We start from the raw sequence: 26,909 nt of genomic DNA, 5'->3' as shown, positions 1-26,909 counted from the left end.
GCAAACTCTTAGTTACGGCATGGGGGATCTAGTTCCCTGACTAGGGATTGAACACCAGCCCCCTGCATTGGGAGCACAGAGTCTTAGCCACTGGACCACCAGGGAAGTTCCCCCAGGTTTTAATCAAATTGTTTTTTGACATTAAGTTATATGAATTGTTCATATATTTTGGATATTAACCCCTTATCAGTTATAATTTACAAATATCTTCTGCCATTTAATAAGCAGTCTTTTCTGTTTTGTTTATAGTTTTTCTTGTTCTGTAAAAGCTTTTTAGTTTGATGTAGTCCCACGTGTTCATTTTTGCTTTTGTCTTTCTTGCCTGTGGTGACAGATCCAAAATAATTGCTGAGATTAATGTCAGAGAACATACTGTTCTCTTCTGGGAGTTGGTTTTTGTTTTTTTTAATTAATTTGTTTTAATTGGAGGCTAATTACTTTACAATATTGTGGGTTTTGCCATATATCGACATGAATCAGTCACCGGTGTACATGTGTCCCCCATCCTGAACCCCCCTCCTCCTCCCTCCACACCCCATCCCTCTGGGTTCTCCAGGTGCACCTGCTTTGAGTACCCTGCTTCATGCATTGAACTTGCACTGATCATCTAGTTCATGTATGTTAATATACATGTTCAATGATAATCTCTCAAATCATTCCACCCTCGACTTCTCCCACAGAGTCCAAAAGTCTTTTCTTTACCTCTGTGTCTCTTTGCTGTCTTGCTTATAGGGTCTTTCTAAATTCCATATATATGTATTAATATACTGTATTGATGTTTTTCTTTCTAACTTACTTCACTCTGTATAACAGGCTCCAGTTTTATCCATCTCACTAGAACTGATTCAAATGCATTCTTGTTTTTATAGCTGAGTAATATTCCATGGTGTATATGTACCACAACTTCCTTATCCATTCATCTGCTGATGGACATCTAGGTTGCTTCCATGTCCTAGCTAGGGTAAACAGTGCTGCAGTGGACATTGGGGTACACGAGTCTCTTTCAATTCTGGTCTCAGTGTGTTTGACCAGCAGTGGGATTGCTAGGTCATAGGAAGTTCTGTTGTCAGTTTTTTAAGGAACCTTCACACTCTTCTCCATAGTGGCTGTACTAGTTTGCATTCCCAATAGTGTAAGAGGGTTCCCTTTTCTCCACACCCTCCCCAGCATTTATTGTTTGTAGACTTGATGGCAGCCATTCTTACCTACATGAGATAGTACCTCATTGTGGTTTTGATTTGCATGTCTCTTATAATGAGTGATGTTGAGCATCTTTTCATGTGTTTGTTAGCCATCTGTATGTCTTCTTCGAGAAATATCTGTTTAGTTCATTGGCCCACTTTTTGATTGGGTCATTTATTTTTCTGGTATTGAGCTTCATGAGCTGCTTGTATATTTTGTAGATTAATTTTTTGTCAGTTGTTTCGTTTGCTATTTTTTTTCTCCCTTGCTTATAGTTTTCTTCGTTATGCAAAAGCTTTTAGGTTTAATTAGGTCCCATTTGTTTATTTTTGTTTTTATTTCCGTTACTCTGGTGGGTGGATCATAGAGTATCTTGCAATGATTTTTGTTAGCGAGTGTTCTGCCTGTGTTTTCCTCTTATGAGTTTTATAGTTTCTGGTCTTACATTTAGATCTTTAATCCATTTTGAGTTTATTTTTGTGTATTTTGTGTTAGAAAGTGTTCTATTTCAGTCTTTTACAAGTGGTTGACCAGTTTTCCCAGCACCACTTGTTAAAGAGATTGTCTTTTCACCATTGTATATTTTTGCCTCCTTTGTCAAAGATAAGATGTCCATAGGTGCATGGATTTATCTCTGGGCTTTTAATTTTGTTCCATTGATTTATATTTTGTCTTTGTGCCATATCATACTGTTTTGGTGACTGTAGCTTTGTAGTATAGTCTGAAGTCAGAAAGGTTAATTCCTTCAGTTCCATTCTTCTGTCTCAAGATTGTTTTGGATGTTCGAGGTTTTTTATGTTTCCATACAAACTGTAAAATTATTTGTTCTAGTTCTGTGAAAAATACCATTGGTATCTTGACAGGAATTGTGTTGAATGTATAGATTGCTTTGGTAGTATACTCATTTTTACTATATTGAGTCTTCCAGTCCATGAGCATAGTTTATTTCTCCATCTATTTGTGTAATCTTTAATTTTTTTCATCAGTGTTTTATAGTTTTCTATATATAGGTCTTTTGTTTCTTTAGGTAAATTTATTCCTAAGTATTTTATTCTTTTTCTTGCAATGGTGAATGGGGTTGTTTCCTGTTGGTCCTTTATTGGACCGGAACCTAGTGGTCCGGAGCCGATGATGAGATAGTGAAAGAAGGAAAGAGGCTAATATTCCCTGGGTTATGCAGCTGGCTTTTGCACTCCAGGGAATCAGCCAGAAATAGAGAGAGAGGGAGAGAGAAAGAAAGACAGACACGGGGACCCGAGCTCTGATGGAGCAAAGGTGTTTTAATCAATATGGTGTGGGCATATATACTTTCTTACAAGATAGTTATTCTTAGCAAAGATAAAGATTAAAATTCCAGACTTACAAAACATAAACATTCACTTTTACTGTATGGTTCATAAGAAGGAAGAGGGTGCTTATCACCATATTGAAAAACTAACGAAGGAGATGCCTGGATTCCTTGGCCCAGGGAAAGGCTTGTCCCTCCTCTTAATTCCTGAATATTAACAGATCCAAAACAGCACACAGGAAGCCTCCTGTTAAATGCTTTCTGACAGTTTCCTTAGTTTCTCTTTCTGTTTTTCATTGTCAGCATATAGGAATGCAAGGGGTTTTATGCTTTCAGGTCTTATATTGAAGTCTTTAACCCATTTTCAATTATTTTTTGTATGTGGTGTTAGAAAATGGCTATTTCATTCTTTTGTATGTAGTTGTCCAGTTTTCCCAACACCATTTATTGAAGAGACTGTCTTCCCCTGTTGTAAATTCTTGGCTCCTTTGTAGTAAATTGACTGATCAGAAAAGTGTGGGCTTATTTCTGGACTCTGCATTCTGTTCCGCTGATCTGTTTGTTTTTGTGGCAGTACCATATTATTTTGATTACTGTAGCTTTGTTGTACAATTGGAAATCAGGAGCATGATATTCATTCTAAATTTGTTTTTCTGTCTGAAGATTGCTTTGGCTATTTGGGGTCTTTTGTGACTCCACACAAATTTTAGGACTTATTCTAGTTAGGACTCTTTAGGACTGTTCTAGTTCTGTGAAAAATGCTATTCTTGGCATTTTGGTATTTTGGTATTTTGATAGGGATTGCATTGACTGTAGATTTTTGGGAGTACTATGGACATTTTAATAGTATTTATTCTTTCATTCCATGATCATCTAATGTATTTCGAATTGCTTATATTGTCTTCATTTTCTTTCATCACTGTCTTATAGTTTTCAGATACAGGTCTTTAGCCTCCTGGGTTAAATTTATTTCCAGATATTGTCTTTATTTTGATGCAAAATGGGATTTGCCTAATTTCTTTTTCTGATAGTTATTAGTTTACAGAAATGCATTAGACTCCTGAGACTCCAGTCTCAATTCAAATTATATGCCAGAGTTAAACCAAAACATCTTTGTTGTTCAATCGCTATGTCATGTCCAACTCTTTGTAACCCCATGGACTATATAGCATGTAAGGCTCCTCTGTCCTTCGCTATCTCCCAGAGTTTGGTCAAACTCATTTCCATTGAGTCGGTGATGCCATCCAACCATCTCATTTTCTTCTTTCTCCTCCTGCCTTCAATCTTTCCCAGCATCAGGGTCTTTTCTAGTGAGTCAGTTCTTCGCATCATGTGGCCAAAAGTATTGGAGTTTCAGCTTCAGCATCAGTCCTTCCAATGAATATTCAGGACTGATTTCCTTTACGATTGACTGATTTGATCTCCTTGCAGTCCAGGGGACTCATAAGAGTCTTCTCCAACACCACAGTTCAAAAGCATCAACTCTTTGATGCTCTGCTTTCTTTATAGTCCCAACTGTCACGTCCATACATGACTACTGGAAAAACCATAGCTTTGAGTACACAGACCTTTGTTGGCAAAGTAATGTCTCTGCTTTTTAATATGCTGTTTGGGTTGATCATAGCTTTTCTTCCAAGGAGCAAGTGTCGTTTAATTTCATGGCTGCAGTCACCCTCTGCAGTGACTTTGGAGCCCCTCAAAATAAAGTCTGTCACTGTTTCCATTATTTCCCGATCAGTTTGCCATGAAGTGATGGGACCAGATGCCATTGTCTTTGTTTTCTGATTTTTGAGTTTTAAGCCAATGTTTTCATTCTCCTCTTTCACTTTCATCAAGAGGTTCTTTAGTTCTTCACTTTCAGCCGTAAGGGTGGTGTCATATGCTGATCTGAGGTTATTGATATTTCTCCTGGTAATCTTGATTCCAGCTTGTGCTTCATTCAGCCCAGCATTTCACATGATGTACTCTCCATGTAAGTTAAATAAGTAGGGTGACAATATACAGCCTTTTTGTACTCCTTGCCCGATTTGGAATCAGTCTGTTGTTCCATATCCAGTTTTAACTGTTGCTTCTTGACCTGCATACAGATTTCTCAGGAGGCAGGGCAGGTGGTCTGGTATTCGCATCTCCTGAAGAATTTTCCACAGTTTTTTGTGATCCCCACAGTCAAGGGCTGTGGCGTAGTCAATAAAGCAGAAGTAGATTTTTTTCTGGATCTTTCTTGATTTTCGATGATCCAATGGATGTTATGAATGAGAGTTTTTTAAAAAATCCATTATTAAACTTAGCTGTTGGCAGATAGAAATATAATTAGTTTTTCTGTATATGACCTTGTATCTAGAAACCTTGCTCTAGAAACCTCTAGAAACCTCAGTAGGTCTAATAATTTATTTGTGGATTCTTCTGAATTTTCTAAGGATTCTAATCATATAATCTGTAAATAAAGCCAATTTTGTTTTTTGTTTTCCAGTTCTTACACTTTTCCTTTGGTTTTACCAATCTGGTTTCCATTCATGGAGCCTTGTTTCCTTGTGTATTTGTTTTCTCTGTGTGCTAGAGATTGTATTTGGAGGAGTGTATTGAGCCTTAGGAGAATTGTATCTTTGTTGGGAAAGGTTTTCATTTTCTCCTTTCATTAGTCTGTGGGTGCAGCTGGTCAGGATACTGTTAACTTCCATCCAGAATCTGAGATCCCTGGACGCTGCGCTGCAGATCCCTGTTGAGACTGATAAGCTTCTGGTGTCCCCTCCTCACTCCTCCTGGGTTCTAGAGAGGAGAGACAGTCTACCCATTGTGGCAGAGTCTCTTTGAAGTTGCTTTGCCAGAATTAGCCAAAATAAAAGCCTCTCTTTCTCTCATACTTTTTTTTTGGGCTCGCTGTGTGGTTTGTGGGATCTCAGTTCCTTGACCAGGGGTTGAACACGAGGCCATGGTAGGGAAAGCACCGCGTCTTTACCACTAGGCCACCTGTCTGACACTGTTTTTGTCTCTCTCACCTTGTCAAGTCACTTTTTACACTTTCTCATTCATGCAGATATCATTATGTTTGTCTTTTGTAATCCTCGCACAGTTATTATCTATGTACTTTATGAATCTTTTTGTTTTTGCTCATGAAGTGATGTTTTACTGTTTGCCTTATTATAAAATACAGTGTGCTTGGTACGGTATTTGAAAATGTGTTTGCTGAAGTCCTTTGACGCATGCTGCGGATGTACTTTGCTCAGAGAGGATTTGAGTTTGCTTCTGTTAGGTTTCTGGGGCCTTTGAATCAGGGATGACCTTAAAACAAGTTCAACACTTGGGATTTCTCTAATGACCTGTAGCTTTAGAGCAGGAGGATCTCTTATTCATGATATCCCAGTTAAAGAGGGCCCAACTCTATGTACTAATCTTCTGTGCCTTAAAGAAGATGCTTTAAAATTTTCTGTCAGTGTATTTTCTTTGATTTCTGTGAGAAGCTGATCTGAGTAGTATGGTTTGCTTTACTTAAACATCACATTGTACTGTACTTTAACCAAACACCTGTTCTGGGCATTTAGGTTTTTAAAAATTATTATAAATAGCATTGTGATGAAAGAAAATTTCCTGATCTCTGTATTTGTTCTCTTATTAATTTAATTCTAGAAGTGAAGTTGTTAGAGACTGTATTTTAAAACTTATTTATGTGTATTGTCAAACTGCTCTATGCAAAGATAGTCCCAACCCTGTGGACTTTAACTTTCTCCATTTTAATAGGTAGAAAATATTATCACACTATTATTTTAATTTACTTTTATTATTTTCAGTTATATGAATCTTGGCTTTGTTTTACTTTTGGATTATTAGTATTTATGCTTTACTACCTTGAGGTTTATTGAGAGTAACTCAGATGTCACATGATACCAATATTTCCCACAATTTGTCATTTATAATTCATCTTCATTTGTAGATCTTTTCTTTTTTTGAATACAAGTTTATGATTTTTATTTTGTCATATCTATCAGTCTTTTTTTTCAAAGCCATAATTAGTTAGAGATAATAGACTATAGTTGTTCTTACAAAAACTAGTGTTTTATTTAAATTTGAAATTGTTATATGTGTCTTGAAAATTCCACTCTTAGTTCAAATAGGTATTTTAATAAATTAACATAACTCTACATTGAGATAATGTTCATTTTTTGTCTTTATTACCTTAATTTTTATTATAATTTCTTTTGTTTCATATTATAATACTTTGTTTCTCTGCTACTGTTCTTTTGGTATGTGTCCTCAGAAATTGGCAGAGTAGAAGTTTGAAAGTATATTGAATTTAAATTTTCTTCCATATTTTGGCTTCATTATGATGATAAAATCACCTAGTAATTGTATTAGGAATGATTTGAGATATCAGGGTTTCAAGAGTTTTAAAAAAGTATAGAATCTTCGCTAGAATAGGAAGTACTTTATTGAAACTGAATGCAGAGTTTTAATTTGTAATTGATATAAAGTATGTTTCCTTGTAGATAAGTGATGAGGAAAAGGCTTTCCGAGAACAGGATATTCTGGCTTCATCACCCAGTTTTGGTGGGACTCAGGTGGAGCTGGAGTCAGTCTATAAGGTAGGTGCACTTTTAAAGCACTTCTGAGGTTCCATGGTGTTTAACTAATGCATTTGTGCAGCCTCTTGGGCGATGCCTCGCCCCTCCTGCTCGGAGGTTGTTTTCACCCGCTGCCTTGCTCAGGGCTGCGCTGCACCCACACCAGGCCTGCCTGGGCGCTGAGAGCTGCCTGCGGCCAAGCTCCCCTCCCTGCGCACAGCCTTGCCTCTCACATGCAGGGTGGTGGTGGGGGATGCGTTTCTCATGGGGCAGCAGTGCTAAAGAGCCCCCAGGGTCCCCACCCCTCGCCCGTGTTCTGGGCCTGGCAAGTGTCATGACATGTGCTGAAGTGCTCAGCCTCACGAGAAAAGAGCCTGTGCTGGAGCCCCCGGTTCAGACTTCTGTCCTTCCCGGGATTATGGAAATAAACCCTCTTCCCGCTCCCTGTGTCCTGTGTCACCCCCCATGGAGCTGGGTCACTGCTGCTCTCTGCAGCTGCTGGACTGCCATGTGGGTCTGCCTTGTTGCCTCAACCACGCGGTGAATCGTTTCAGGGCAGGGACTGTGTGTTAGGTGTAGACATCTGTAAGCTAATCAGAAACTTTCTGCAAAAACACATGATCTTGTTATTGTGTGGTGTCATTGAATACACTGACGAATTATGGCCATATACATTTAACTCTTCCATAAAACTTGAGCCAATAGGTTATATGAGGATTCTTTTCTTTTTTTTTTTTACCTAATTTCTTACCTCATTTTTAAGAAGTAGAAAAACTATTGAAGAGCAAGGTTGATTTTTTTCAATTTATTAATACTGTTATCATAATCTGCTCATCTCTTAAAATTTTATGGTAGTTCTTAAGACTTTAAAAAATGTAAGTAGAATAGTATTCAGTTTTAAAAAAATGTTTACTGGCAAATACTTATTTTAAAGGCAAAGCTGGACATTTATTATTATTTCCATTTCTTAGTATTGAGATTAACTTTTCTAATATATTCCTGTGGAGAAAGAGTGGAAACATAGATGAAGAAATTTGGAACTACTTTACTTACTGGCAGTTTTTACACTGAGCATACTGTATATACTTTGGATTCTACTTGATGCAGAAAAGTGTGGAATATGTTGTATGAGGGCAGTGTGATGTACCTAGATGGATTGAGCTTAGAGTTTGGAACTCCAGTGATTATAATTTGTAAATTGATAAGAAAAGAAATAAACCATTCTAACTTGGCTTATTCATTTTTTAAAGATCTACTCTGAAGCAAAACCTTTTTTGGCCTGCCACTCCTTCCTAATGCTGTTGCTTACTCACAAGGAGTACAAATTGATCTTGCTTTTTTATTTGTTTTTGATCTGCTGGCACTGATGACTGTTTCATAGAAGGCATTTTGTTTAGATTCCCTACTGATGAAGTCTTAGGAGAATTTTGTAATGACAGGTACTGACTCATTTTCCGTGTTTCACTCTGAATTCAGATCCCTTTTGCTGAAGCTCTGGATTTATTCCGAGGAAGGAAAGTCTATTTGGAAAATGGCTTTGCTTATGTACCACACAAGGATATTGTGGCGATCATCCTGAATGAGTTTAGAACCAAACTGTCTAAGGCTTTGGCTGTAAGTATTTAGTTTCCGTATTCACTTCATTTCCATATGTTCATGTTTGCAATTACATACTCTTGATAGATTTGTTCTGTACTTAAGAAATAATATAATTATTATAATGATATTCAGATTGGTTCTATTTATAGAACTCCTAGGTTTTAATTTTTTTAAAAATTTATTTTATTGAAATATAGTTGATTTATAATGTTCTGTTAATTTTGCTCTTCAGCAAAGTGACTCAGTTATGCATATGTATATTCTTTGTTATGCTCTTCTCCATTGTAGTTGATCACAGGATATTGACTATAGTTCCCTGTGCTATACAGTAAGACCTTGATATTTATCTATTCTGTGTGTAATAGTTTGTGTCTGATAATCCCAAACTCCCGATCCATCCCTCCTTCTTGGCAATCACAAGTCTGTTCTCTGTATCTATGAGTCTGTTTCTGTTTCATTTGTTGTTGTTCGGTTGCTCAGTAGTGTCTGACTCTTTGCAGCCCTGTGACTGCAGCATGCCAGGCTTCCCTGTCCTTTACTATCTCCCGAAGTTTGCTCAAATTAATTTCCATTGAGTTGGTGATGCCATTCAACCATCTCATCCTCTGCCGCTGCCTTCTCCTCCTGCCCTCAGTCTTTCCCAGCATCAGGGTCTTTTCCAGTGAGTTGGCTCTTCGCATCATGTGATCAAAATTTTGGAGCTTCAGCATCAGTCTTTCCAATGAATACTCAGGGTTGATTTCCTTCAGGATTGGCTGGTTTGATCTCCTTGCTGTCCAGAGGACTCTCAAGAGTCTTCTTCAGCATCACAGTTCAAAAGCATCAGTTCTTTGGTGCTCAGCCTTCTTTATGGTCCAACTATCACATCCATACATCCCTACCGGAAAAATCATAGCTTTGATTAAGTGGACCTTTGTTGGCAAAGTGATATCTGCTTTTTAATTTGTTGTCTTAAGTTTGTCATAGCTTTTCTTCCAAGGAGCAAACGTCTCTTTATTTCATGGCTACAGTCACTACCTGCAGTGATTTTGGAGCCCAAGAAAATAATGTTTGTCACTGTTTCCATTGTTTTCCCATCTATTTACCATGAAATGGTGGGACTGGATGCCATGATCTTCATTTTTTGAATGTTGAGTTTTAAGACTTTTTCACTCTCCTCTTTCACGTTCATCAAGATGTTCTATAGATCCTCTTCACTTTCTGCCGTAAGGGTGGTGTCATCTGCATATCTGAGGTTATTGATATTTCTCCTGGCAATCTTGATTCCGGCTTGTGATTCATCCAGTCCAGCATACTCTGCATAAAAGTTAAATATGCAGAGTGACAACATACAGTCTTGGTGTACTCCTTTCCCAGTTTTGAAACAGTCTGTTGTTCCATGTCTTGTTCTAACTGTTGCTTCTGCATACAGATTTTTCAGGAGGCAGGTGAGGTCGTCTGGTAGTCCTATCTCTTTAAGAATTTTTCACAGTTTGTTGTGATCCACACACTCAAAGGCTTTAGCATAGTCAATGAGGCAGAAGTAGATGTTTTTCTGGAATTCTCTTGCTTTTTCTCTGATTTAACAGATGTTGGCAATTTGATCTCTTGTTCCTCTGCTTTTTCTAAATCCAGCTTGAACATCTGGAAGTTCTCTGTTCACATACTGTTGAAGCCTAGCTTGAAGGATTTTGAGCATTACTTTGCTAGCATGTGAAATGGGTGCAATTGTGTAGTAGTTTGAACATTCTTTGGCTTTGACCTAGATAAGTTCATTTGTGTTATATTTTAGATTCCACATTGAATGATGTCACATGGTATTTGTCTTTTTCTTTCTGGTTTACCTCACTTAGTATGATAATCTGTAGCAACCATCCATGTTGTTGCAAGTGGCATTATTTCATTTTTTTTTTTTTAATGGCTGAGGCGTATTTCATTGTATATACATAGCACATTTTCTTTATCCTTTCATCTGTCAGTAAACATTGAGGTTGTTTCTATCTCTAAGCTACTATAAATAAGTGATGCTATGAATATAGGGGTGCATATATCTTTTTGAATATTGGTTTTTCTTGGGTATGTACATAGGAGGGGGTTTGCTGGTTCATAAGGCAATGCTATTTTTAGTTTTCTGAGGAAACTCCATACTGTTTTTCATAGTGGCTGTACCACCTTACATTCCCATGAAAGATTCTCTTTTCTCCACACCCTCTTCAGCATTTGTTGTTTTTGTAGACTTTTTAAGTGATGGCTATTCTGACTGATTTGAGGTGATAACTCACGCTAGTTTTGATTCACATTTCTCTAGTAATTAGTGATGTTGAGCATCTTTTCATGTGCCTCTTGGCCATCTGTGTGTCTTCTTGGAGAAATGTCTGTTTGGATAGTCTGCCCATTTTTTGATTGGGTTATTATTATTATTATTTTTTTTTGTTATTGAGTGGTATGAGCTGTTTATATTTTGGAAATTGCATCATTTGCAAATATTTTCTCCCAGCCAGTCCATTGGTTGCCTTTTTGTTTTGTTTATGGTTTCCTTTACTGTGCAAAAAGCTTATGAGGGTGATTAGGTCCCATCTGTTTATTTTTAGTTTTATTTCTATGGCCTTGGGACACTGACCTAAAAACTGAAAACAGTGGTACAATTTATGTCAACGAATGTTTTGCCTGTGTTCTCTTCTAGGAGTTTCTTGGTGTCATGTCTTGTATTTAAATCTTTGAGTAGGTTTTTATTTGTTTCTACTCATGGTTAATTTTGTCATTTTTTCTTTCTTCTGATAATGCTAATGGTGAGATGACTGATTTTGTGAACAACCTCTGTTTCTTAAAGGTTGTGCCTTTTTTCCCTTGGAAATGGATGTCATTTATGACCGTTAATAATTAGTGGTGCCTGTGGTAAATAAAAACCAAGATTTCTGTTCTAAATTGGAATTTTGTGTCGGTACAGGGCAATGTAGAAGAATCTGTTTATATTTAAGTACTAAAAGCAGTGTTAGGTTAACACTACAGGGTGAAATTGGAGATGGTGAGTTAAATAAGTACCATAATCAGTGCTTTTTAAGAAACTTGTTAAAAACAGACACTTAAGCGATAATATCTTAGAAACACACACACTTTTCAGTGGTGTTGTCTGTTAATCTGAGTCTGGTTTCCTTTTGTACTTTTTGGAGCACTTTTTGAGTGCTTAATGTCTAGTACATAACTTCAGAGTTGTATGCTGTCACTCTCACCTCACACGCTAGCAAAGTAATGCTCAAAATTCTCCAAGCCGGGCTTCAACAGTATGTGAACTGACAAATTCCAGATGTTGAAGCTGGATTTAGAAAAGGCAGAGGAACCAGAGATCAAATTGCCAACATCCATTGGATCATTGAAAAAGCAAGAGAGTTCCAGAAAAACATACTTCTGCCTCATTGATTATGCCAAAGCCTTTGACTGTGTGGATCACGACCAACTGTGGAACATTCTTCAAGAGATGGGAATACCAGACCACCTGGTATTACAGGTAATACCTGTACCTGTCTCCTGAGAAATCTGTATGCAGGTCAAGAAGCAACAGAACTGGACTTAGAACAACCAACTGGTTCCACATTGGGAAAGGAATACATCAAGGCTGTATATTGTGACCTTGCTTATTTAACTTATATGCAGAGTACATCATGAGACATGCTGGGCTGGATGAATCACAAGCTGGAGTGAAGATTGCCAGGAGAAATAACAATAACTTCAGATATGCAAATGACACCACCTTTATGGCTGAAAGTGAAGAAAAACTAAAGAACCTTTTGATGAAAGTGAAAGAGAAGAGTGAAAAAGCTGGCTTAAGATTCAACATTCAAAAATGAAGATCGTGGGATCTGGTTCCATCACTTCATGGCAAATAGATGGGGAAACAGTGGAAACTGTGACAGGCTTTATTTTCTTGGGCTCCAAAATCACTGTAGGTGGTAACTGCAGCCATGAAATTAAAAGATGCTTGCTCCTTGGAAGAAAAACTGTGACCAACCTAGACTAACATATTAAAAAGCAGAGACATTACTTTACCGACAAAGGTCCATCTAATCACAGCTGTGGTTTTTCCAGTAGTCGTGTATGGATGTGAGAGTTGGACTCTAAAGAAAGCTGAGTGTCGAAGAATTGATGCTTTTGAAATGTGGTGTTGGAGAAGACTCTTGAGAGTCCCTTGCATTGCAAGGAGATCCAACCAGTCCATCCTAAAGGAAGTCAGTCTTGGAATATTCATTGGAAGACTGATGCTGAAGCTGAAACTCCAATACTTTGGCCACCTGATGTGGAGAACTGACTCATTGGAAAAAACCCTGATGCTGGGAAAGATTGAAGGCAGGAGGAGAAGGTGACGACAGAGGATGAGATGGTTGGATGGCATCACTGACTCTATGGACATGAGTTTGAACAAGCTCCGGGAGTTGGTGATGGACAGGGCAGCCTGGAGTGCTGCACTCCATGGGGTCTCAAAGAGTCAGACACGACTGAGTGACTGAACTGAACTGAACTTCTAGTACATAACTTCAAAGTTATTATGTCCTGTTGCTTTTTTTAAGCTTTACTGATTACAGTATAAGCAAATGCCAACCTTTCCTTTTGAGTTAAAACTTACATTGTTTTCTGGTATAAGTAATTTTGTTTCCTGACTCTGGGATTACATACACATGTACAGTTTAGCTATATCAGCATTTGGAAACACTAAAATAGTAACTTTTTATTAAACGAGGCCGTTTAGGAAATCACATAGCATATTGGGTGCTCTTCCTCTCTCCTTACTCCTGTGTGTATCTGTGTGTGTGTTTTGTCCTCGGTAAAGTTCTGAAGTAGTTTCTGTTTTATAAAATAATTTTATTCATTTGTTTTTTGCTGTGCTGGTTCTTCATTGCTGTGTGGACTTTTCTGTTGTGGTGGCCTGGCTTCTCGTTGCAGTCTTGTTGTGGAGCGCAGGTTCCGGGGTGTGCAGGCTTCAGCTGTAGGCGCGTGGCCTCGGTGGTTGCGGCTCCTGACTGCTCACGCACCAGCTCAGCAGTTGTGGTGCACTGGCTTAGTTGCTCCGAGGCATGTGGGATCTTGCTGGGTCAGGGTTTGAACCTGTGCCTCCTGCATTGGCAGGCAGATTCTTTACCACCAGGAGTCACCAAGGAAGCTCCTTAAGCAGTTTCTTGACGGTTTACTAGCAGTTTCTACTGTGACTGACCCTGCATCATAATGTACTTACAGATAAGGGCTGTGCCTTTCACAGCTGAAAGTCTCTCTGGAGAGACCGATGTCTGCCTATTGACTGGCTGCCCCCTTCTTTTATTATGATTGGTTTTGTTCTTTCTCTCTGTCTCTTGCAACATTTTGGGCAGCACTTCTTTGTGTGAGGCAGGCATATAATTTTTAGGACATTGGGCATCTCTAGCTGTCATCCACTAAATGCCAGTACTGGCCTTCTAGCTGCATGACAGCCAGAACCATCACCATGAGTTTCAGGAAGCTTGTGCCACCTTGAACTGATCACGGCCAATTCCTTCTCCTTTCCAAATTGTCTGTGCACGTGAGACACTGCAGTTCTGACTGAAAATATGAGAAGTTGTTGAGGGGAGCTTTTGAAAAACGTTTTCCTTGCTGATAAAAATGGGCTAAAAGACCATGTATATTTGATATTCAGTTTATCTTCCCAATAATCTAAAGTACACAGAAGGGTATGTGGCAATTATTTGCAAATTTTATAAATTTTTTTTCTTTCTGGGTAGAATATGGAGGATCTAAATGTACTGAGATTAAAGATAAAACAATGAGTTCTTAAGTTAGTAATTTTTCCAACAAATTTCAATTATGCTTTGTATTTTCTTGGTAAGAAACATAGCATGTGAACTTTGAATTCCTTTCTCCTGCTGCCCTTCCTGCTTATTCATTCTTCTTCCAACATACTTCTTAAAAAGGTTAATACATTTTTGGAATTGTGAAACAATGAGAAAGTTACAGAAAAGATGCAGGTAAAGAAACAGTAACTTTTCCCCTAAACATTTGAGAGTAAGTTCTCAGTGTAAGGTCTCATTATCCCCAGTACTTTAGTATGTAATTTCTACAAATAAGGATGTCTTCCCACATAATCACAAGTTTAGCTGTCAAAACAAAAGCTTAGTGTCAATACTGACTGTCCTCTCAGACCTTGTTCAGTTTCACTGCTTGTCCCACTCATGTCCTTTATTTCAGAAAGATCTAATGTAAATCGTAAGCACTGTTTGCTAGTGTCACGTTAGTTTCCTTTGGTGTGGAAGGGGTTCTTAATTTCTACTTTACTTTTGTGACTTCGCTATTTTTAAGCATTACAGGCTACGTATTTGTAGAATCTTTGTTGATTCAGATTTGTTATTGCTGCCTTTTGAGAGTCTAGTTATAAATTCTGAGCAGGAATGTCATAGACGTGATGCTGTGTTCTTTTCTCTGCATCCTAGCAGGTGACACATGATTTTGATTCATCTCAGTTCTGATTGTCTTTATCACAATTTATCCCAGCCAGCTGTTGATAGGCATTTGGGTTTTGTTTTCTTTCTTGGGGTTATTACTAGTACTGCTACTCTGAACATCCTACGACATCTTTGACGGACACATTTCTGTTGGTTATATGCCTAGGAGTGGAACTGTAGGGTATAAGGTATGTCTGTGTTTTGCTTTAGTGGATTCAGGTGCATTTTAATGAATTTGTCCTGATCACCAGTGGGTTGTGGAGAGTCCTGGCCTCAGTCTGGGTTGATCTGAGTGAGACAGTGACTGGCTCCCTCAGGCGGTGCTTGCCTTTCTCCTGGTAGGTCGCGGCGGAGTCTGGTTGCGAGGCTGTTCAGCGTCTGCCCTTTGTCTCGCTGTGCGGGGGAGCGGGTGAGGGGTTGTCCAGGAAGCTGTCCTGACAGCCTGGGGGCTGAAGGTGCTGGCAGGTGGGGAAGTTGCTGCTGTTAGGACTGTGCTGATGGGGAAATTGAACCTCTTGCGGTTACTGCCCTTTCTGGTGAGGAAGGATTTGATCATGGAGTATGTAACTGCAAAAAATTGAAAATGTTTTTGAGGATGAGAAGAATTGCCCTAAACATTTAGAAAATTATTCTAAGTTATTCTAAGTAGTGGAAGAGGATGAAATAAATGGTGCTGGGGAAATAAAAATTGATGGGAGAGTTTTATCCCAGCTGACATCTCAAGCTGTTTAACAGCAGCTTTGACCACGTGGGTTATAAAGAATCTGGCTTTTGAATGTGCTTTAAGACTGGTGAAATATGGATGTTATCTTCTTACTTGGTAACTCTTTTCTCACCCCGCTGATCCTGGGAGACTCAGTTGTGGCACTGTTTCCTGCTGGAAGCCTCCCTTGAGTCCTGGAATTAAGTTGAATTGTCTCCTTTGTGTCCCCACTGTACTCTGCATGCACTGAAATTATTCTAGTTAGTGTTTTTCTTCTCAACTACGATGTGAAATTTTTGAAAGTAAGGGCTCGGTCTTAATTAGACTTTTCTCTCAACATAACTTAGGGTCAGTGCTCAATAACATTTTGTTGGACTGATTGATACTGAATAACGAAGATGAAGCTCACTGCTTACACATACTTTACTGTTTGTGTGATCTCTCTGGATCCTCGCCACAAGCCTCTGAGGTAGATGAAGATGACTGTCTGCTCACACAGCCAGGAAAGTGCTGCTCAGAGAGGCCAGGTGGTTTGTCCAGTGTCATGTTGGCCAGTAACTGCTAGAGCCGTACCCGAGTCTCATATTTTCTAATTGTGATTCTTAGGATCTTTTGATGAAAACTGTGCCTTTGTGAGAAGTTGTATTATCAGGGGAGTTAGATTTTCAAACTCTGAGGAAATAATGAAAGGCAGGTGTATTAGGGTCCAGGTTTCCTTGGTAGCTCAGCTCGTAAAGAATCCGCCTGCAGTGCGGGAGACCTGGATTTGATCCCTTGGTTGGAAAGTTCCCCTGGAGGAGGGCATGGCAACCCACTCCAGGATTCTTGCCTGGAGAATCCACATGGACAGAGGAGCCTGGCGAGCTGCAGCCCATGGGGTTGCAAAGAGCTGGACACGACTGAGCAACTGAGCGCAGCACAGAGCAGGGAAAAAAGGGTGAATCGGAGCTGAGATGCAGTAGATGGATGGCCAGTCAGGAGAGAGGGTGAGGGAAAGGTGCATTTCTGTGCTTCACACAGCAAGTGTAGAGCCTTTAACCAGTCCTCTCAGTTAATGTTTGTTTGTTTGTTTTTAATAACTTTTTATTTGTTCACCCACATGTTACTTTAAGTACTAGGGATGCAGTACTTAAAAGGATATATGAAATTTCTTCTCTTATAAAACTTACATTCTAGTGGGATATAGACAATTACCAGAGAAGTAAACAGTAAGAACATTACATATGACACGAAGGAGCCGGTGGAGCAGATGTAAAGTCCATTCCAGGCAGCAGAGGTCCCTGATGCCAGGGCCCCAAGGAGGGAAAGGGAGAACCTTTCTGCAGAATGCTGGAGTGTAGTGAGCTGGCAGAGAGCGGTGCAGACACAGGACTCTGAACAAACCAGGGCCTAATGTGCTGGAAAACCATTGGATGGTTAGGAAAAGGGAGTGATGTAATTTGATTTATATTTAAAGTAGGTTACTATGGCTGAAAACCATTTTGGAGGGTAGAGAAAGAATGGCAGCAGGAAGACTAGTTCAGAAGTTTATCTCTTGAATCTAGATGGTGCCTGGAAAGAGGCTGGTTGTAATGGTGATGACTGAGAGAAGTTGCTGGATTTCAGTTTCTTTTTTGAAGTGCTGTTGATATGACAGACTGGGCATGAGAGAAAAAGGAAATCAGGATAAAAAAGGTAATGATAGCTTACACGTTATGAGCACTTAATACTTGCCAGGTGCTCTTCTAAATACCTCACATGAGCTCACATTTTGTCTTTGTGGCAGTCCTGTTAGGCGGGTACCATTTTCCCTGTCTGAGGCCTACAGCAGCCTCAGGTAGTGGGAGCCGGGCAGGGTTTGCATCCGTGTAGCCTGGCTTCAGTCTGTGCTCCTGGCCACGTTGCTGCACAGCCCAGACTCTTGGCCAGAGTAACTGATGAGAGAGTGACGCCTTTTACCATGACGTGGAAGACTGTGAAAAGTCCATAAAATCAAACTGCTCTGTTCTGATCATGGTAAGTGGGAGGTGCCTGTCATCCAGCTGGAGATGGAAGTGTGAAGCTGGGTTTTAAGTCTGGATTTCTGGGGAGGATAAAGTGAAGCCCTGAGGTGTGAGGGTTACACTAGGAGGTATGAGGAAGGCAGAGCCCACCCCCGAGTTTGGGTTCTCACCACTTCTACCCTGTATCACTGGTGGAGCATGCTGGCTTGGTTTTAGAAAGCGGGCAGCTTCTTAAGTTCTGGCTGAATGTCTTTAAGGCAGATTCTCTTTTTTCTCACATACTGTTGACTAATTTCACTTTCTACGGGTGAGATTCATTATTAGAAGGTGTTGGTAAAACTTTAGAAGATTGACTTTCAGAAAATATATATTTTTCTAATTTAGAGAGAGAAAGAAGGACTTTGAGATGTACCCTATGAAATAAATGACAGTGAGTAAGCAGTTTTTTTTAGAGGAAAGTAAAGATTTTCTTTCTTTGAAAAAGATATTTTTTTCCCCCCACATTTTTAGAATAGTAGTTCAACTGTGACTTACCAAGTATTTGTTGCTTTGGAAAAATATTCTTTTTGTAGCACTTGATCAAATAATTTTTATTTCTACAGAGCTTAGAATCCTGTTAAATCTTTTATAAGCAGTGTTTAGTTTGATTTCTTAAGCTATGCTTAGAGTTAATTTCCTGAATGGTTACCGTGTAATCAGTAAGAATTTTCCTTGTCTTATTTGTGGTCGGCTAGTTGATTTACTTGGGTTTTGGATTGACTAATGTGTCTTTTCTAATTTTCTTTCCTGGTTATTTCATGCTATTTTAGTTATCGCAGTGGACCGGCCAGTGCAGCTGCTAACCCTTCATCTCTGCCTTTCCTCTCAGGCAGTGGCTTGAGAGGAAATTCTCCCCTGGTCCTGAGCTCCAGGAGACAAAGCAGTGCAGTTGAAAGCCATGAAACTAACAGAAAGAAATCATTCAATTTGGGGGAAAAAATAAACATCTTTTTACTTTGAGATGCACTTCTTGACTAAGGATGCTGTGTTGAATACTGTTCTGTTTGTGAGTTGTTGGTTTGTTAAGCCCTTGATAATGTCCCACTTACAGTTTGTTGTCTGTGCAGCATTTCTTTAGCATATCAGGTTTATTGTGTGGGGCTTGGGTGACCTAGTGTTGGAAGTGGGAAGTTCACAAGACGGGACCCTGACCCTCAAGATCCCTCTGATCCACTGGCGGGGCTGGACGGGAAAGAGAGGGGCTAAAATGAACATGAAGTACTCAGTGGCTAGGCTGAAAATGGGAAGTGTCCTGAGAGTTGTATCACCTAAGCTCAGGACATTTTGAGAAAGGGTAGAGTAATGATTTGGCCCTAGGGAGATGGAGAGTTTGCAGAGAGCAGTAGAGCTCAGTAGTTAAAATGCTAAAAAGCCTGGGTTCTGTTTGGGAATGGTCAGTGGTTTGTTTGCTTGGATTTAATGCTTGTGAAGAATAGTGGAAAATCAGATTGAAACAGTTTGAGTTTGAATATAATAGTGGTTTGCAAACTTTCTGTGTTACCTTAGTTAAACTATCACATATCTCTAATGTACAGATGTATACATTAGAATTGGGAGTTTTAAAGAAGTTTTAGGAAAAAATAGGAATAGATGTTTAGTTATTTCTTTCCCCACTCCAGTAGATCATCTTACGTATTTTGGAAACACTTTTATACATTTCTGGTGTTATCACTGGAGATGTGTTTTAGTGATAGGAATGTGAGACAGAGTTATTCGGGAGAGAAAGTGATTTTGGTATTTAATTAATAGGACAGTCTGGTAAATTTGAGTTGGAACTTACAAGAGTGCTTAGAGATTCGGACACAGATTTGGGAGTCATCTATGTGATTGTGAAATTTACAGCCAAGTCAGTTGATGCAGTTTCTAAGGAGTAAAGCGTGAAGAGTGAAGAAGACCTATTAACTAAACTGAGCATTTCAAGGATGAGTGTGGGGTCAGGCAGGCACACTGGATCCCACAAACAAGTCCTTACGAGTGATATGTGTATGAGTGATACGTCTCTTTCTCCATATGTATTACATTTCAGAGAATCAGGCTTTTAGCACCATCCAAAATAGGATTGAGTTGGAGTTGTTTTAGTGAAGTAGTCTAGGTTTTTTATAGGATAGCTTAGATTCATTGAAAAGAGTCATATATACATATGAAAGTGCTTTAAAAATTCCAAAATGTTATAAATCTTTCAGGTGTTCATTTGAATGGGCTTGTTCATGTGTAGAATAGAGTTTTAAGGGATTTTGATCTTCCCTTTTATTTGTTGCATTTTGTGTTTATGGAAATTATTGGTGGCAAAGATTTTAATGATTCATTTATTTCAAGTTTTCTTTGCTTTCTGGTTGCTAGCAGATATTAGCAGCACATAAACATAGGGCTTATAGAACAGGACAGGGTTTTAGAGGTGTGTGGTAATCATCTGTGTGTTATCTTGTCCTTATTCCTGACAGTTAGAACCCAAACTTGAGTGGACATGCTTGTTTGTCCTGTTGAACATGGTGGTGCTTTAGCTGTCTTTTATGGGAATCTCTCAATAAAACGTACAGGCCTCTTCACTTTGCCCGTGAAAGTTTAGCCCTTTAGAGGCTGAGTGGCTTACCAAAATTCATGTAGTGGATGGGTGAAGGACTTGGATTCTTGGCTGTGGGTGTCCCATAACTCCTGAAAGTCACTGCCTTTTTCCCCATAGATGGTTACCTCTCCCTGGGCCCCTCTGTTGCTCTCTGATTCACCCTCAGTGAGTGTTCCATGACACGTCTGACATCTCGGCTTCTCCAGGATAGGGACTGAGCCCTATTCGACTTCCTCTCTGATGCCGAGCAGCTAGGCTTGGCATCAGAGTCTAAGGAAGAGCAGGTGCTCAGGATCTGGGGAGCCTTGTGAGAGCTGCATGCTGGTGTTTTCTCCAGACTTACTGAGAATAGGGAGTTAAATGAGGTAGCCCTCCAGTGTTCTGTTTACAACAGGAAAGAATGGAGCCCCTCACTGTGTGGGAAGAGCTGTGTGTGCAGGACTATTTCCCAGCCTCTGCTGGGAATGTCTGTGGCCACAGTGGCCTGCTTCCCTGGAACCACTGCAGTGGGCTGTAGGAATTACAGTTGTTACTCTTTTGATAGTTTTTCTCTGGAGTCTGTAAAATGTGAGGTTGTATTTTGTCTAGCAACTTACATGCAGCGTCAGCCAGGGTTAAACCCCAGCTTCCTTGAGAACGGCAGCTTCCCTCCTCAGGTTGAACTCACTCCCCAGAGGAGTTCTTGGGTTCCTGCTTCTGTGGCCACTTTGTAGCCCCTGAGCACCCTCCCCCCGAACTTGTTTATAAACATGCCTGTTCCTTAGATCATTTATCATATTTAGCGGTTATAATTACCCCTTTTAACACTTTAGCCCAGATTGGTAGAAAACAGTATTTTTACACACTGTCTGTAGTATCTTTTTCCACTGAGCTGCGTTGCTTTCATTGACACCTGAGTGCACCGAAACACCGATTTTTTTTTTAATCCCTGTTACTCTCTTTTGATGAGGAAGTATCTGCAGGTTCAGTTGCTAGGAAGCAACTGAATACAGAAATAGTTGTTTTTTTTTGGGGGGGGGTAGTCCTTGTAAATTCATTTCTTTGACAGCTCTGCTCCTGCAGACCAAAAATTTATTCAGTCTCTACAAAGAAAGATGCATACCTGTTAGTTTTCTAGTTTAGAAGTTTTGTACTGAGGTTGCTAGGAATGTGAATACATTTTGTTCCAGGATTGATTAAATATTGAAATGTAATTTTTAACTGTGACTGGACATTGAGAAGTAATAATTATGTGTGCATCTTTGAGTTTCAGGCTTTTTTACGTTTTCTGATTCTTTATTAATGAGAAAGAATGAGGATGAGAGAGAGATACATACATGACACAGAATAATTTAAACCAAAGTAAAATATTATATTAATTAAAACAACTTTGTCTCATAGAAATAGGATTGACTATATCCTGTATTCAATCCAGGTCAGCTTTTTTATCTATGACACTTAGTAGTGGTATTAAAAAGAATAGTGGCCAGAAAAAGAATAAATATTAAAAAGAAGCATTTGGTTATATACATTTGGCTTTATTTTATGACTGACTGTCATTTTTGTCATAATTACATTGTGTTTAGAAAAAGATTTTTATTCTGATTCAACACAGTAACTCTGCGAGTATTCACGGTATGCCAGTCAAATGCACAGGGGCACAGGCTTGGTTAAGCTTTCAGGGCGCTCAGGTGGTGAGGAGGCAGCAGTGGGCAGAGACGTAAACTGTCCTGCGCCGTGGTCAGGAGCAGAGCGGTGTGTCCTCGGTGCAGCTGTAGCGCAGAAAAGAGGTGATGGGCCGTGAGGGGACTGCAGAGAAGGCTTCACGGGGAGGTCAGCTCTGAGCTGAGTTTTGCAGGACCCGTTCTTGAACGTGAACAGTCCCATGGCTTGTCTTTCTTTGGGGTGGGAGGCCTTGGGGATGAGGAGTAAGACCAGTGCCTGTTGTCTTCCTTTGTGGGTTTGCTCTTTGTTTCTTGCTTGCCCACACCTTTGGTTAGTGTTTGTCGTCCTCGCCTCTGTTCAGGCACACTCATTCTGAATCTTCCACGTTTCACTGCTTGCCTGTTTAATTGCATACATATATCTGAGGACTTTGCAGGGAGTGCAGAATCCATCTTCTTATTTACATGCATTGAGAATCTTGTACCTCAGAAATAAAAATGTTATCAAGGCTCTATGTCTTAATCCAACTGACGCAGAGAGAACTCTGTGATCTCAAGTAGGCATATGTACTAAAATTGGAATGGTGTGGAGAATGTTGTCTGAAATGTTCGAGGAGAGTAATGTGTGAATTCAAAACAGAAATAAAAGCAGCAAATGAAAATTGTCCCAGACTCGTTGATACTAGAAATAATTAAGGAAACATGGAATTGAGAATCATTAAATGTATAGGTTTGGTTTCACCTAAATTTTTAAAAAGGCACTAAGGGTAGGAGTAAATGTTTTATGAGACTTGCTGTTTGTATATAATCCATTTTATTTTTAATAACGTTACCTTTTAGTATACTCTTAGAACATATTAGGTGAGTTTCAGTGTTTTTAGGCCTACATTTAAAATTACTAACCTATCATAGACTTTAGTAGTATTAATATTGAAGGCACTTAAGCTCTGGTATAGAAAAATTATGGCTGTCCTTTGAGCACCTATGATTTTTTTCCATATATAAGACTGTATTTGTTGAGTTGCAGAGCAGTTTGGGAAACAGTGTCAGTGAGCAGCTAAATTGAGGTGTGATATTCAGAGTGATAATCTAGAAAATACAGACCTGAAAATGTAAAAAGACATAGAAATAGATTTCTTTCTCACAAACTTGGAAATAGAAGAATAACTCACAAAGTTGGTAACAGGGATGTTATCTTCCATACCTGTTCCATCAAAAATTCTGGTTTTCACATTGACTATTATAGGCTGCAGTAATGGAGAGAAGATGAAATAACATGCAGTCTTTAAGAAAGAAACGAACTGATACAACTTTGGATTTTGGCACAGTAGCTATAATCCCAAAGAAAGGGAGTAGCAATTTGCATTTATAGTCTTTTCTAACACTTTTGTAAGTACATTATCATTAATCCTTTGGACTCATTTTGAACTTTGTTTAAAATATTAGGAAGGAAGTCATCTCTACAAGGATGCTTGAAAAAAATTATATATTGAAAGTCATAGAAATTATGGCTTTCCTTGATGGATTCAGTGTTTTATGTATTTCTCTCATTTTTTTAAACATGTTGACCAAGGAATTTATCCTTTGGCAATATTTCTTAGTGGTGCAGACGTGGATTACTGTGGTGTTGAATAGTTTGCCTTGAAATCAACCAGAGATCATTCTATCATTCTTAAGATTGCTCCCAAGTACTACATTTTGAATTCTTCTACTGACTGTGAGGGCTATTCCATTTCTTCTGTTGGATTCTTGCCCACAGTAGTAGAAATAATGGTCATCTGAATTAAATTCATTCATTCATCACTGATTCCTAAAATGTCAATGTACTCTTGCCATCTCCTGCGTGACCATGTCCAATTTACTTTGATTAATGGACCTGACATTCCAGGTTCCTGTGCAATATTGTTCTTTACAGCATTGGACTTTGCTTTCATCACCAGACACATCCGCCACAGGCTGTTGTTTCTGCTTTTGCCCAGCCTCTTCATTCTTTCTTCCCCAGTAGCATATTGGATACCTGAGGTGCCCATCTTCCAGTGTCATATCTTTTTGTCTTTTCATACATGGGGTTCTCAAGGCAAAAATACTGAAGTGATTTTTTAAGACAAACCATTCAGTATCACAGTAATCCAAGCTTATGTCCCAACCACTAATGTTGAAGAAGTTGAATGGTGCTATGAAGACCACCACGACCTTCTAGAACTCATACCAAAGAAGATGTCCTTTTCATCATAGGGGATTGGAATTTAAACGTAGCAAGTCAAGAGACACCTGGGGTAACAGGCAGGTTTGGCCTTGGAATACAAAATGAAGTCGGCAAAGGCTAACAAGAGTTTTGCCAAGAGAACACACTGGTCATAGCAAACACCCTCGTCCAACAACAAAAGAGACAACTCTCCTCATGGATATCACCAGATGGTCAGTACTGAAATCAGATTGATTATATTCATCGCAGCTAAAGATGGAGAAGATGTATACAGTCAGCAGAAAACAAGACCAGGAGCTGATTGTGGCACAAATCATGAGCTCCTTATTGCAGAATTCAGACTTAAATTGAAGAAAGTAGGGAGAACCACTAGACCACTCAGGTATGACCTAAACCAAATCCCTTACTATGATACAGTGGAAGTGACAAATAGATTCAAGGGATTAGATCTGATAGACAGACTGCCTGAAGAACTATGGACAGAGGTTTGTAGCGTTGTATAGGAGGCGGTGATCAAAACCATCCCCAAGAAAAAAATGCAAGAAGGCAAAATGGTTGTCTGAAGAGGACTTACAAATAGCTGAGAAGAGAAGCGAAAGGCAAAGAAGAAAGGGAGAGATACACCTGGCTGAATGCAGCGTTCCAGATAATAGCAAGGAGAGATAAGAAAGCCTTCCTAAGTGAACAAAGCAAATAGAGGAAAACAGTAGAATGGGAAAGACTATAGAGATTTCTTCAAGAAAATTGGAGATACCAAGGGAATATTTCATGCAGAGATGGGTACAATAAAGGACAGAAACTGCAAGAACCTAATAGAAGCAGAAGACATTAAGAAAAGAAGACAAGAGTACACAGATGAACTGTGCAGAAAGGTCTTAGATGACTCCGATACCATGATGATCACTGATACATGATGATACCATGATGATCACTGACACATGATGATACATGATGATCGCTCACCTAGAGCGAGGCACCTGGAGTGTGAAGTCAAGTGGGCCTTAGGAGCCATTACTGCAAACACAGGTAGCAGAGGTGATGGAATTCCAGGTGAGCTCTTTCAGTTCCTAAAAGATGATGCTGTTAAAGGGCTGTACTGAATATGCCAGCAAGTTTAGAAAACTCAGCAGTGGCCACATGACTGGAAAAGGTCAGTTTTCATTCCCACCCCAAAGAAGGGCAATGCCAAAGAATATTCAAACTACCGTACAGTTGTGCTCATTTCACATGCTAGCAAGGTAATGCTCAAAATCCTTCAAGCTAGGCTTCAACAGTTCATGTGAACTGAGAACTTCCAGATGTACAAGCTGGATGTACAAGGTGTACAACAAGAAAAAGCAGAGGAACCAGAGATCAAATTGCCAACATCCATGGGATCATAGAAAAAGCAAGGCAATTCAAGAAAAGCATCTACTTCATTGACTATGCTAAAGCCTTTGAGTGTATGGATCACAGCAAACCGTGGAAAATTTTTAAAGAGATGGGAATACCAGACTGCCTTAGCTGCCTCCTGAGAAACCTGAATGCAGTTCAAGAAGGAACAGATAGAACTGAACATGGAACAACAGTCTGGTTCACAATTGGGAAAGGAGTACATCAGTGGTGTATATTGTCACTGCTTATTTAACTTATAAGTAGAGTGTGTCATGTGAAATGCCGTGCTGGATGAATCACAAGCTATGGAGTCAAGATTTCCGGGAGAAACACCAACAACCTCAGATATTACAGATGATACCACCCTAATCGCAGAAAGTAAGGAGAAGCTAAAGAGCCTCTTGATAAAGGTGAGAGAAGAGAGTGAAAAAGCTGACTTAAAACTCAACATTCAAATAGCTAAGATAATGGCATCTGGTCCCATCACTTCATGGCAAATAGATGGGGGAAAAAATGGAAACAGTGACAGGCTTTATTTTCTTGGGCTCCAAAATCACTGCAGATGGTGACTGCAGCCATGAAATTAAATATGCTTGCTCCTTGGAAGAAAAGCTATGATAAAACTAGATAGCCTGTTAAAAAGCATAGATATTACTTTGCTGACACAGGTCTGTATAGTCAAGGCTATGGTTTTTCCAGTAGTCATGTATGGATGTGAGAGTTGGACCATAAAGAAAGCTGAGTGCCAAAGAATTGATGCTTTTGAAGTGTGCTGGAGAAGACTCTTGAGAATCCCTTGGACAACAAAGAGATCAAACCAGTCAATCCTAAAGGAAATCAACCCTGAATATTCATTGGAAAGACTTTTGCTGAAGTTAAAGCTCCAATACTGTGGCCATCTGGTGTGAAGAGCTGACTCACTGCTAAGACCCTGATGTTGGGAAAGATTGAGGGCAGGAGCAGAAGAGGGTGACAGAATGAGATGGTTGGATGGCATCACTAACTCAATGGACATGAGTCTGAGCAAACTGGGGGAGATAATAAGGGACATGGAAACCTGGAGCGCTGCAGTCCATGGGGTTGCAGAGCGTCCGACACGACTGAGGGACGGCGCAGCCGCAGTCAGTTGCATGCGGTGGGTTAGACCTGAGGCAGTGAGTTACATGCGCAGGTATGCACCCACCCGCGTCTTATACTTCGGGTGCTCATCTTATCACTTACGTATTGTATGAGCTTTCAGTAACAGGTCTCTCATCCATATTTCTTCCAATGTTTTTTTTTTTTTTTTTCTGTGTGGTAAAATACATGTAACATGACCTTTACTGTCTTGTTAT

General features: G+C 39.5%; 1 protein-coding gene across 4 annotated transcripts in view; it reads left to right on the top strand.

Moving 5' to 3' along the window:
- Positions 1–26,909, top strand: part of PRIM2 (DNA primase subunit 2) — a 324,083-nt gene that overhangs the window by 51,909 nt on the left and 245,265 nt on the right. For all 4 annotated transcript variants that reach the window (XM_043450411.1, XM_043450410.1, XM_043450412.1 and 1 more), the window contains 2 exons: positions 6,952–7,047; positions 8,503–8,640. In XM_043450411.1, coding sequence (XP_043306346.1) covers positions 6,952–7,047; positions 8,503–8,640 — 234 coding nt within the window. Of the gene's footprint in view, positions 1–6,951; positions 7,048–8,502; positions 8,641–26,909 lie in introns of those variants that run through there.

Source organism: Cervus canadensis, chromosome 28 (assembly GCF_019320065.1).
Source record: "Cervus canadensis isolate Bull #8, Minnesota chromosome 28, ASM1932006v1, whole genome shotgun sequence".
Taxonomy (NCBI): domain Eukaryota; kingdom Metazoa; phylum Chordata; class Mammalia; order Artiodactyla; family Cervidae; genus Cervus; species Cervus canadensis.
Note: the sequence above shows the minus strand (reverse complement) of the source record. Positions and strands in the feature narration are given on the sequence as shown.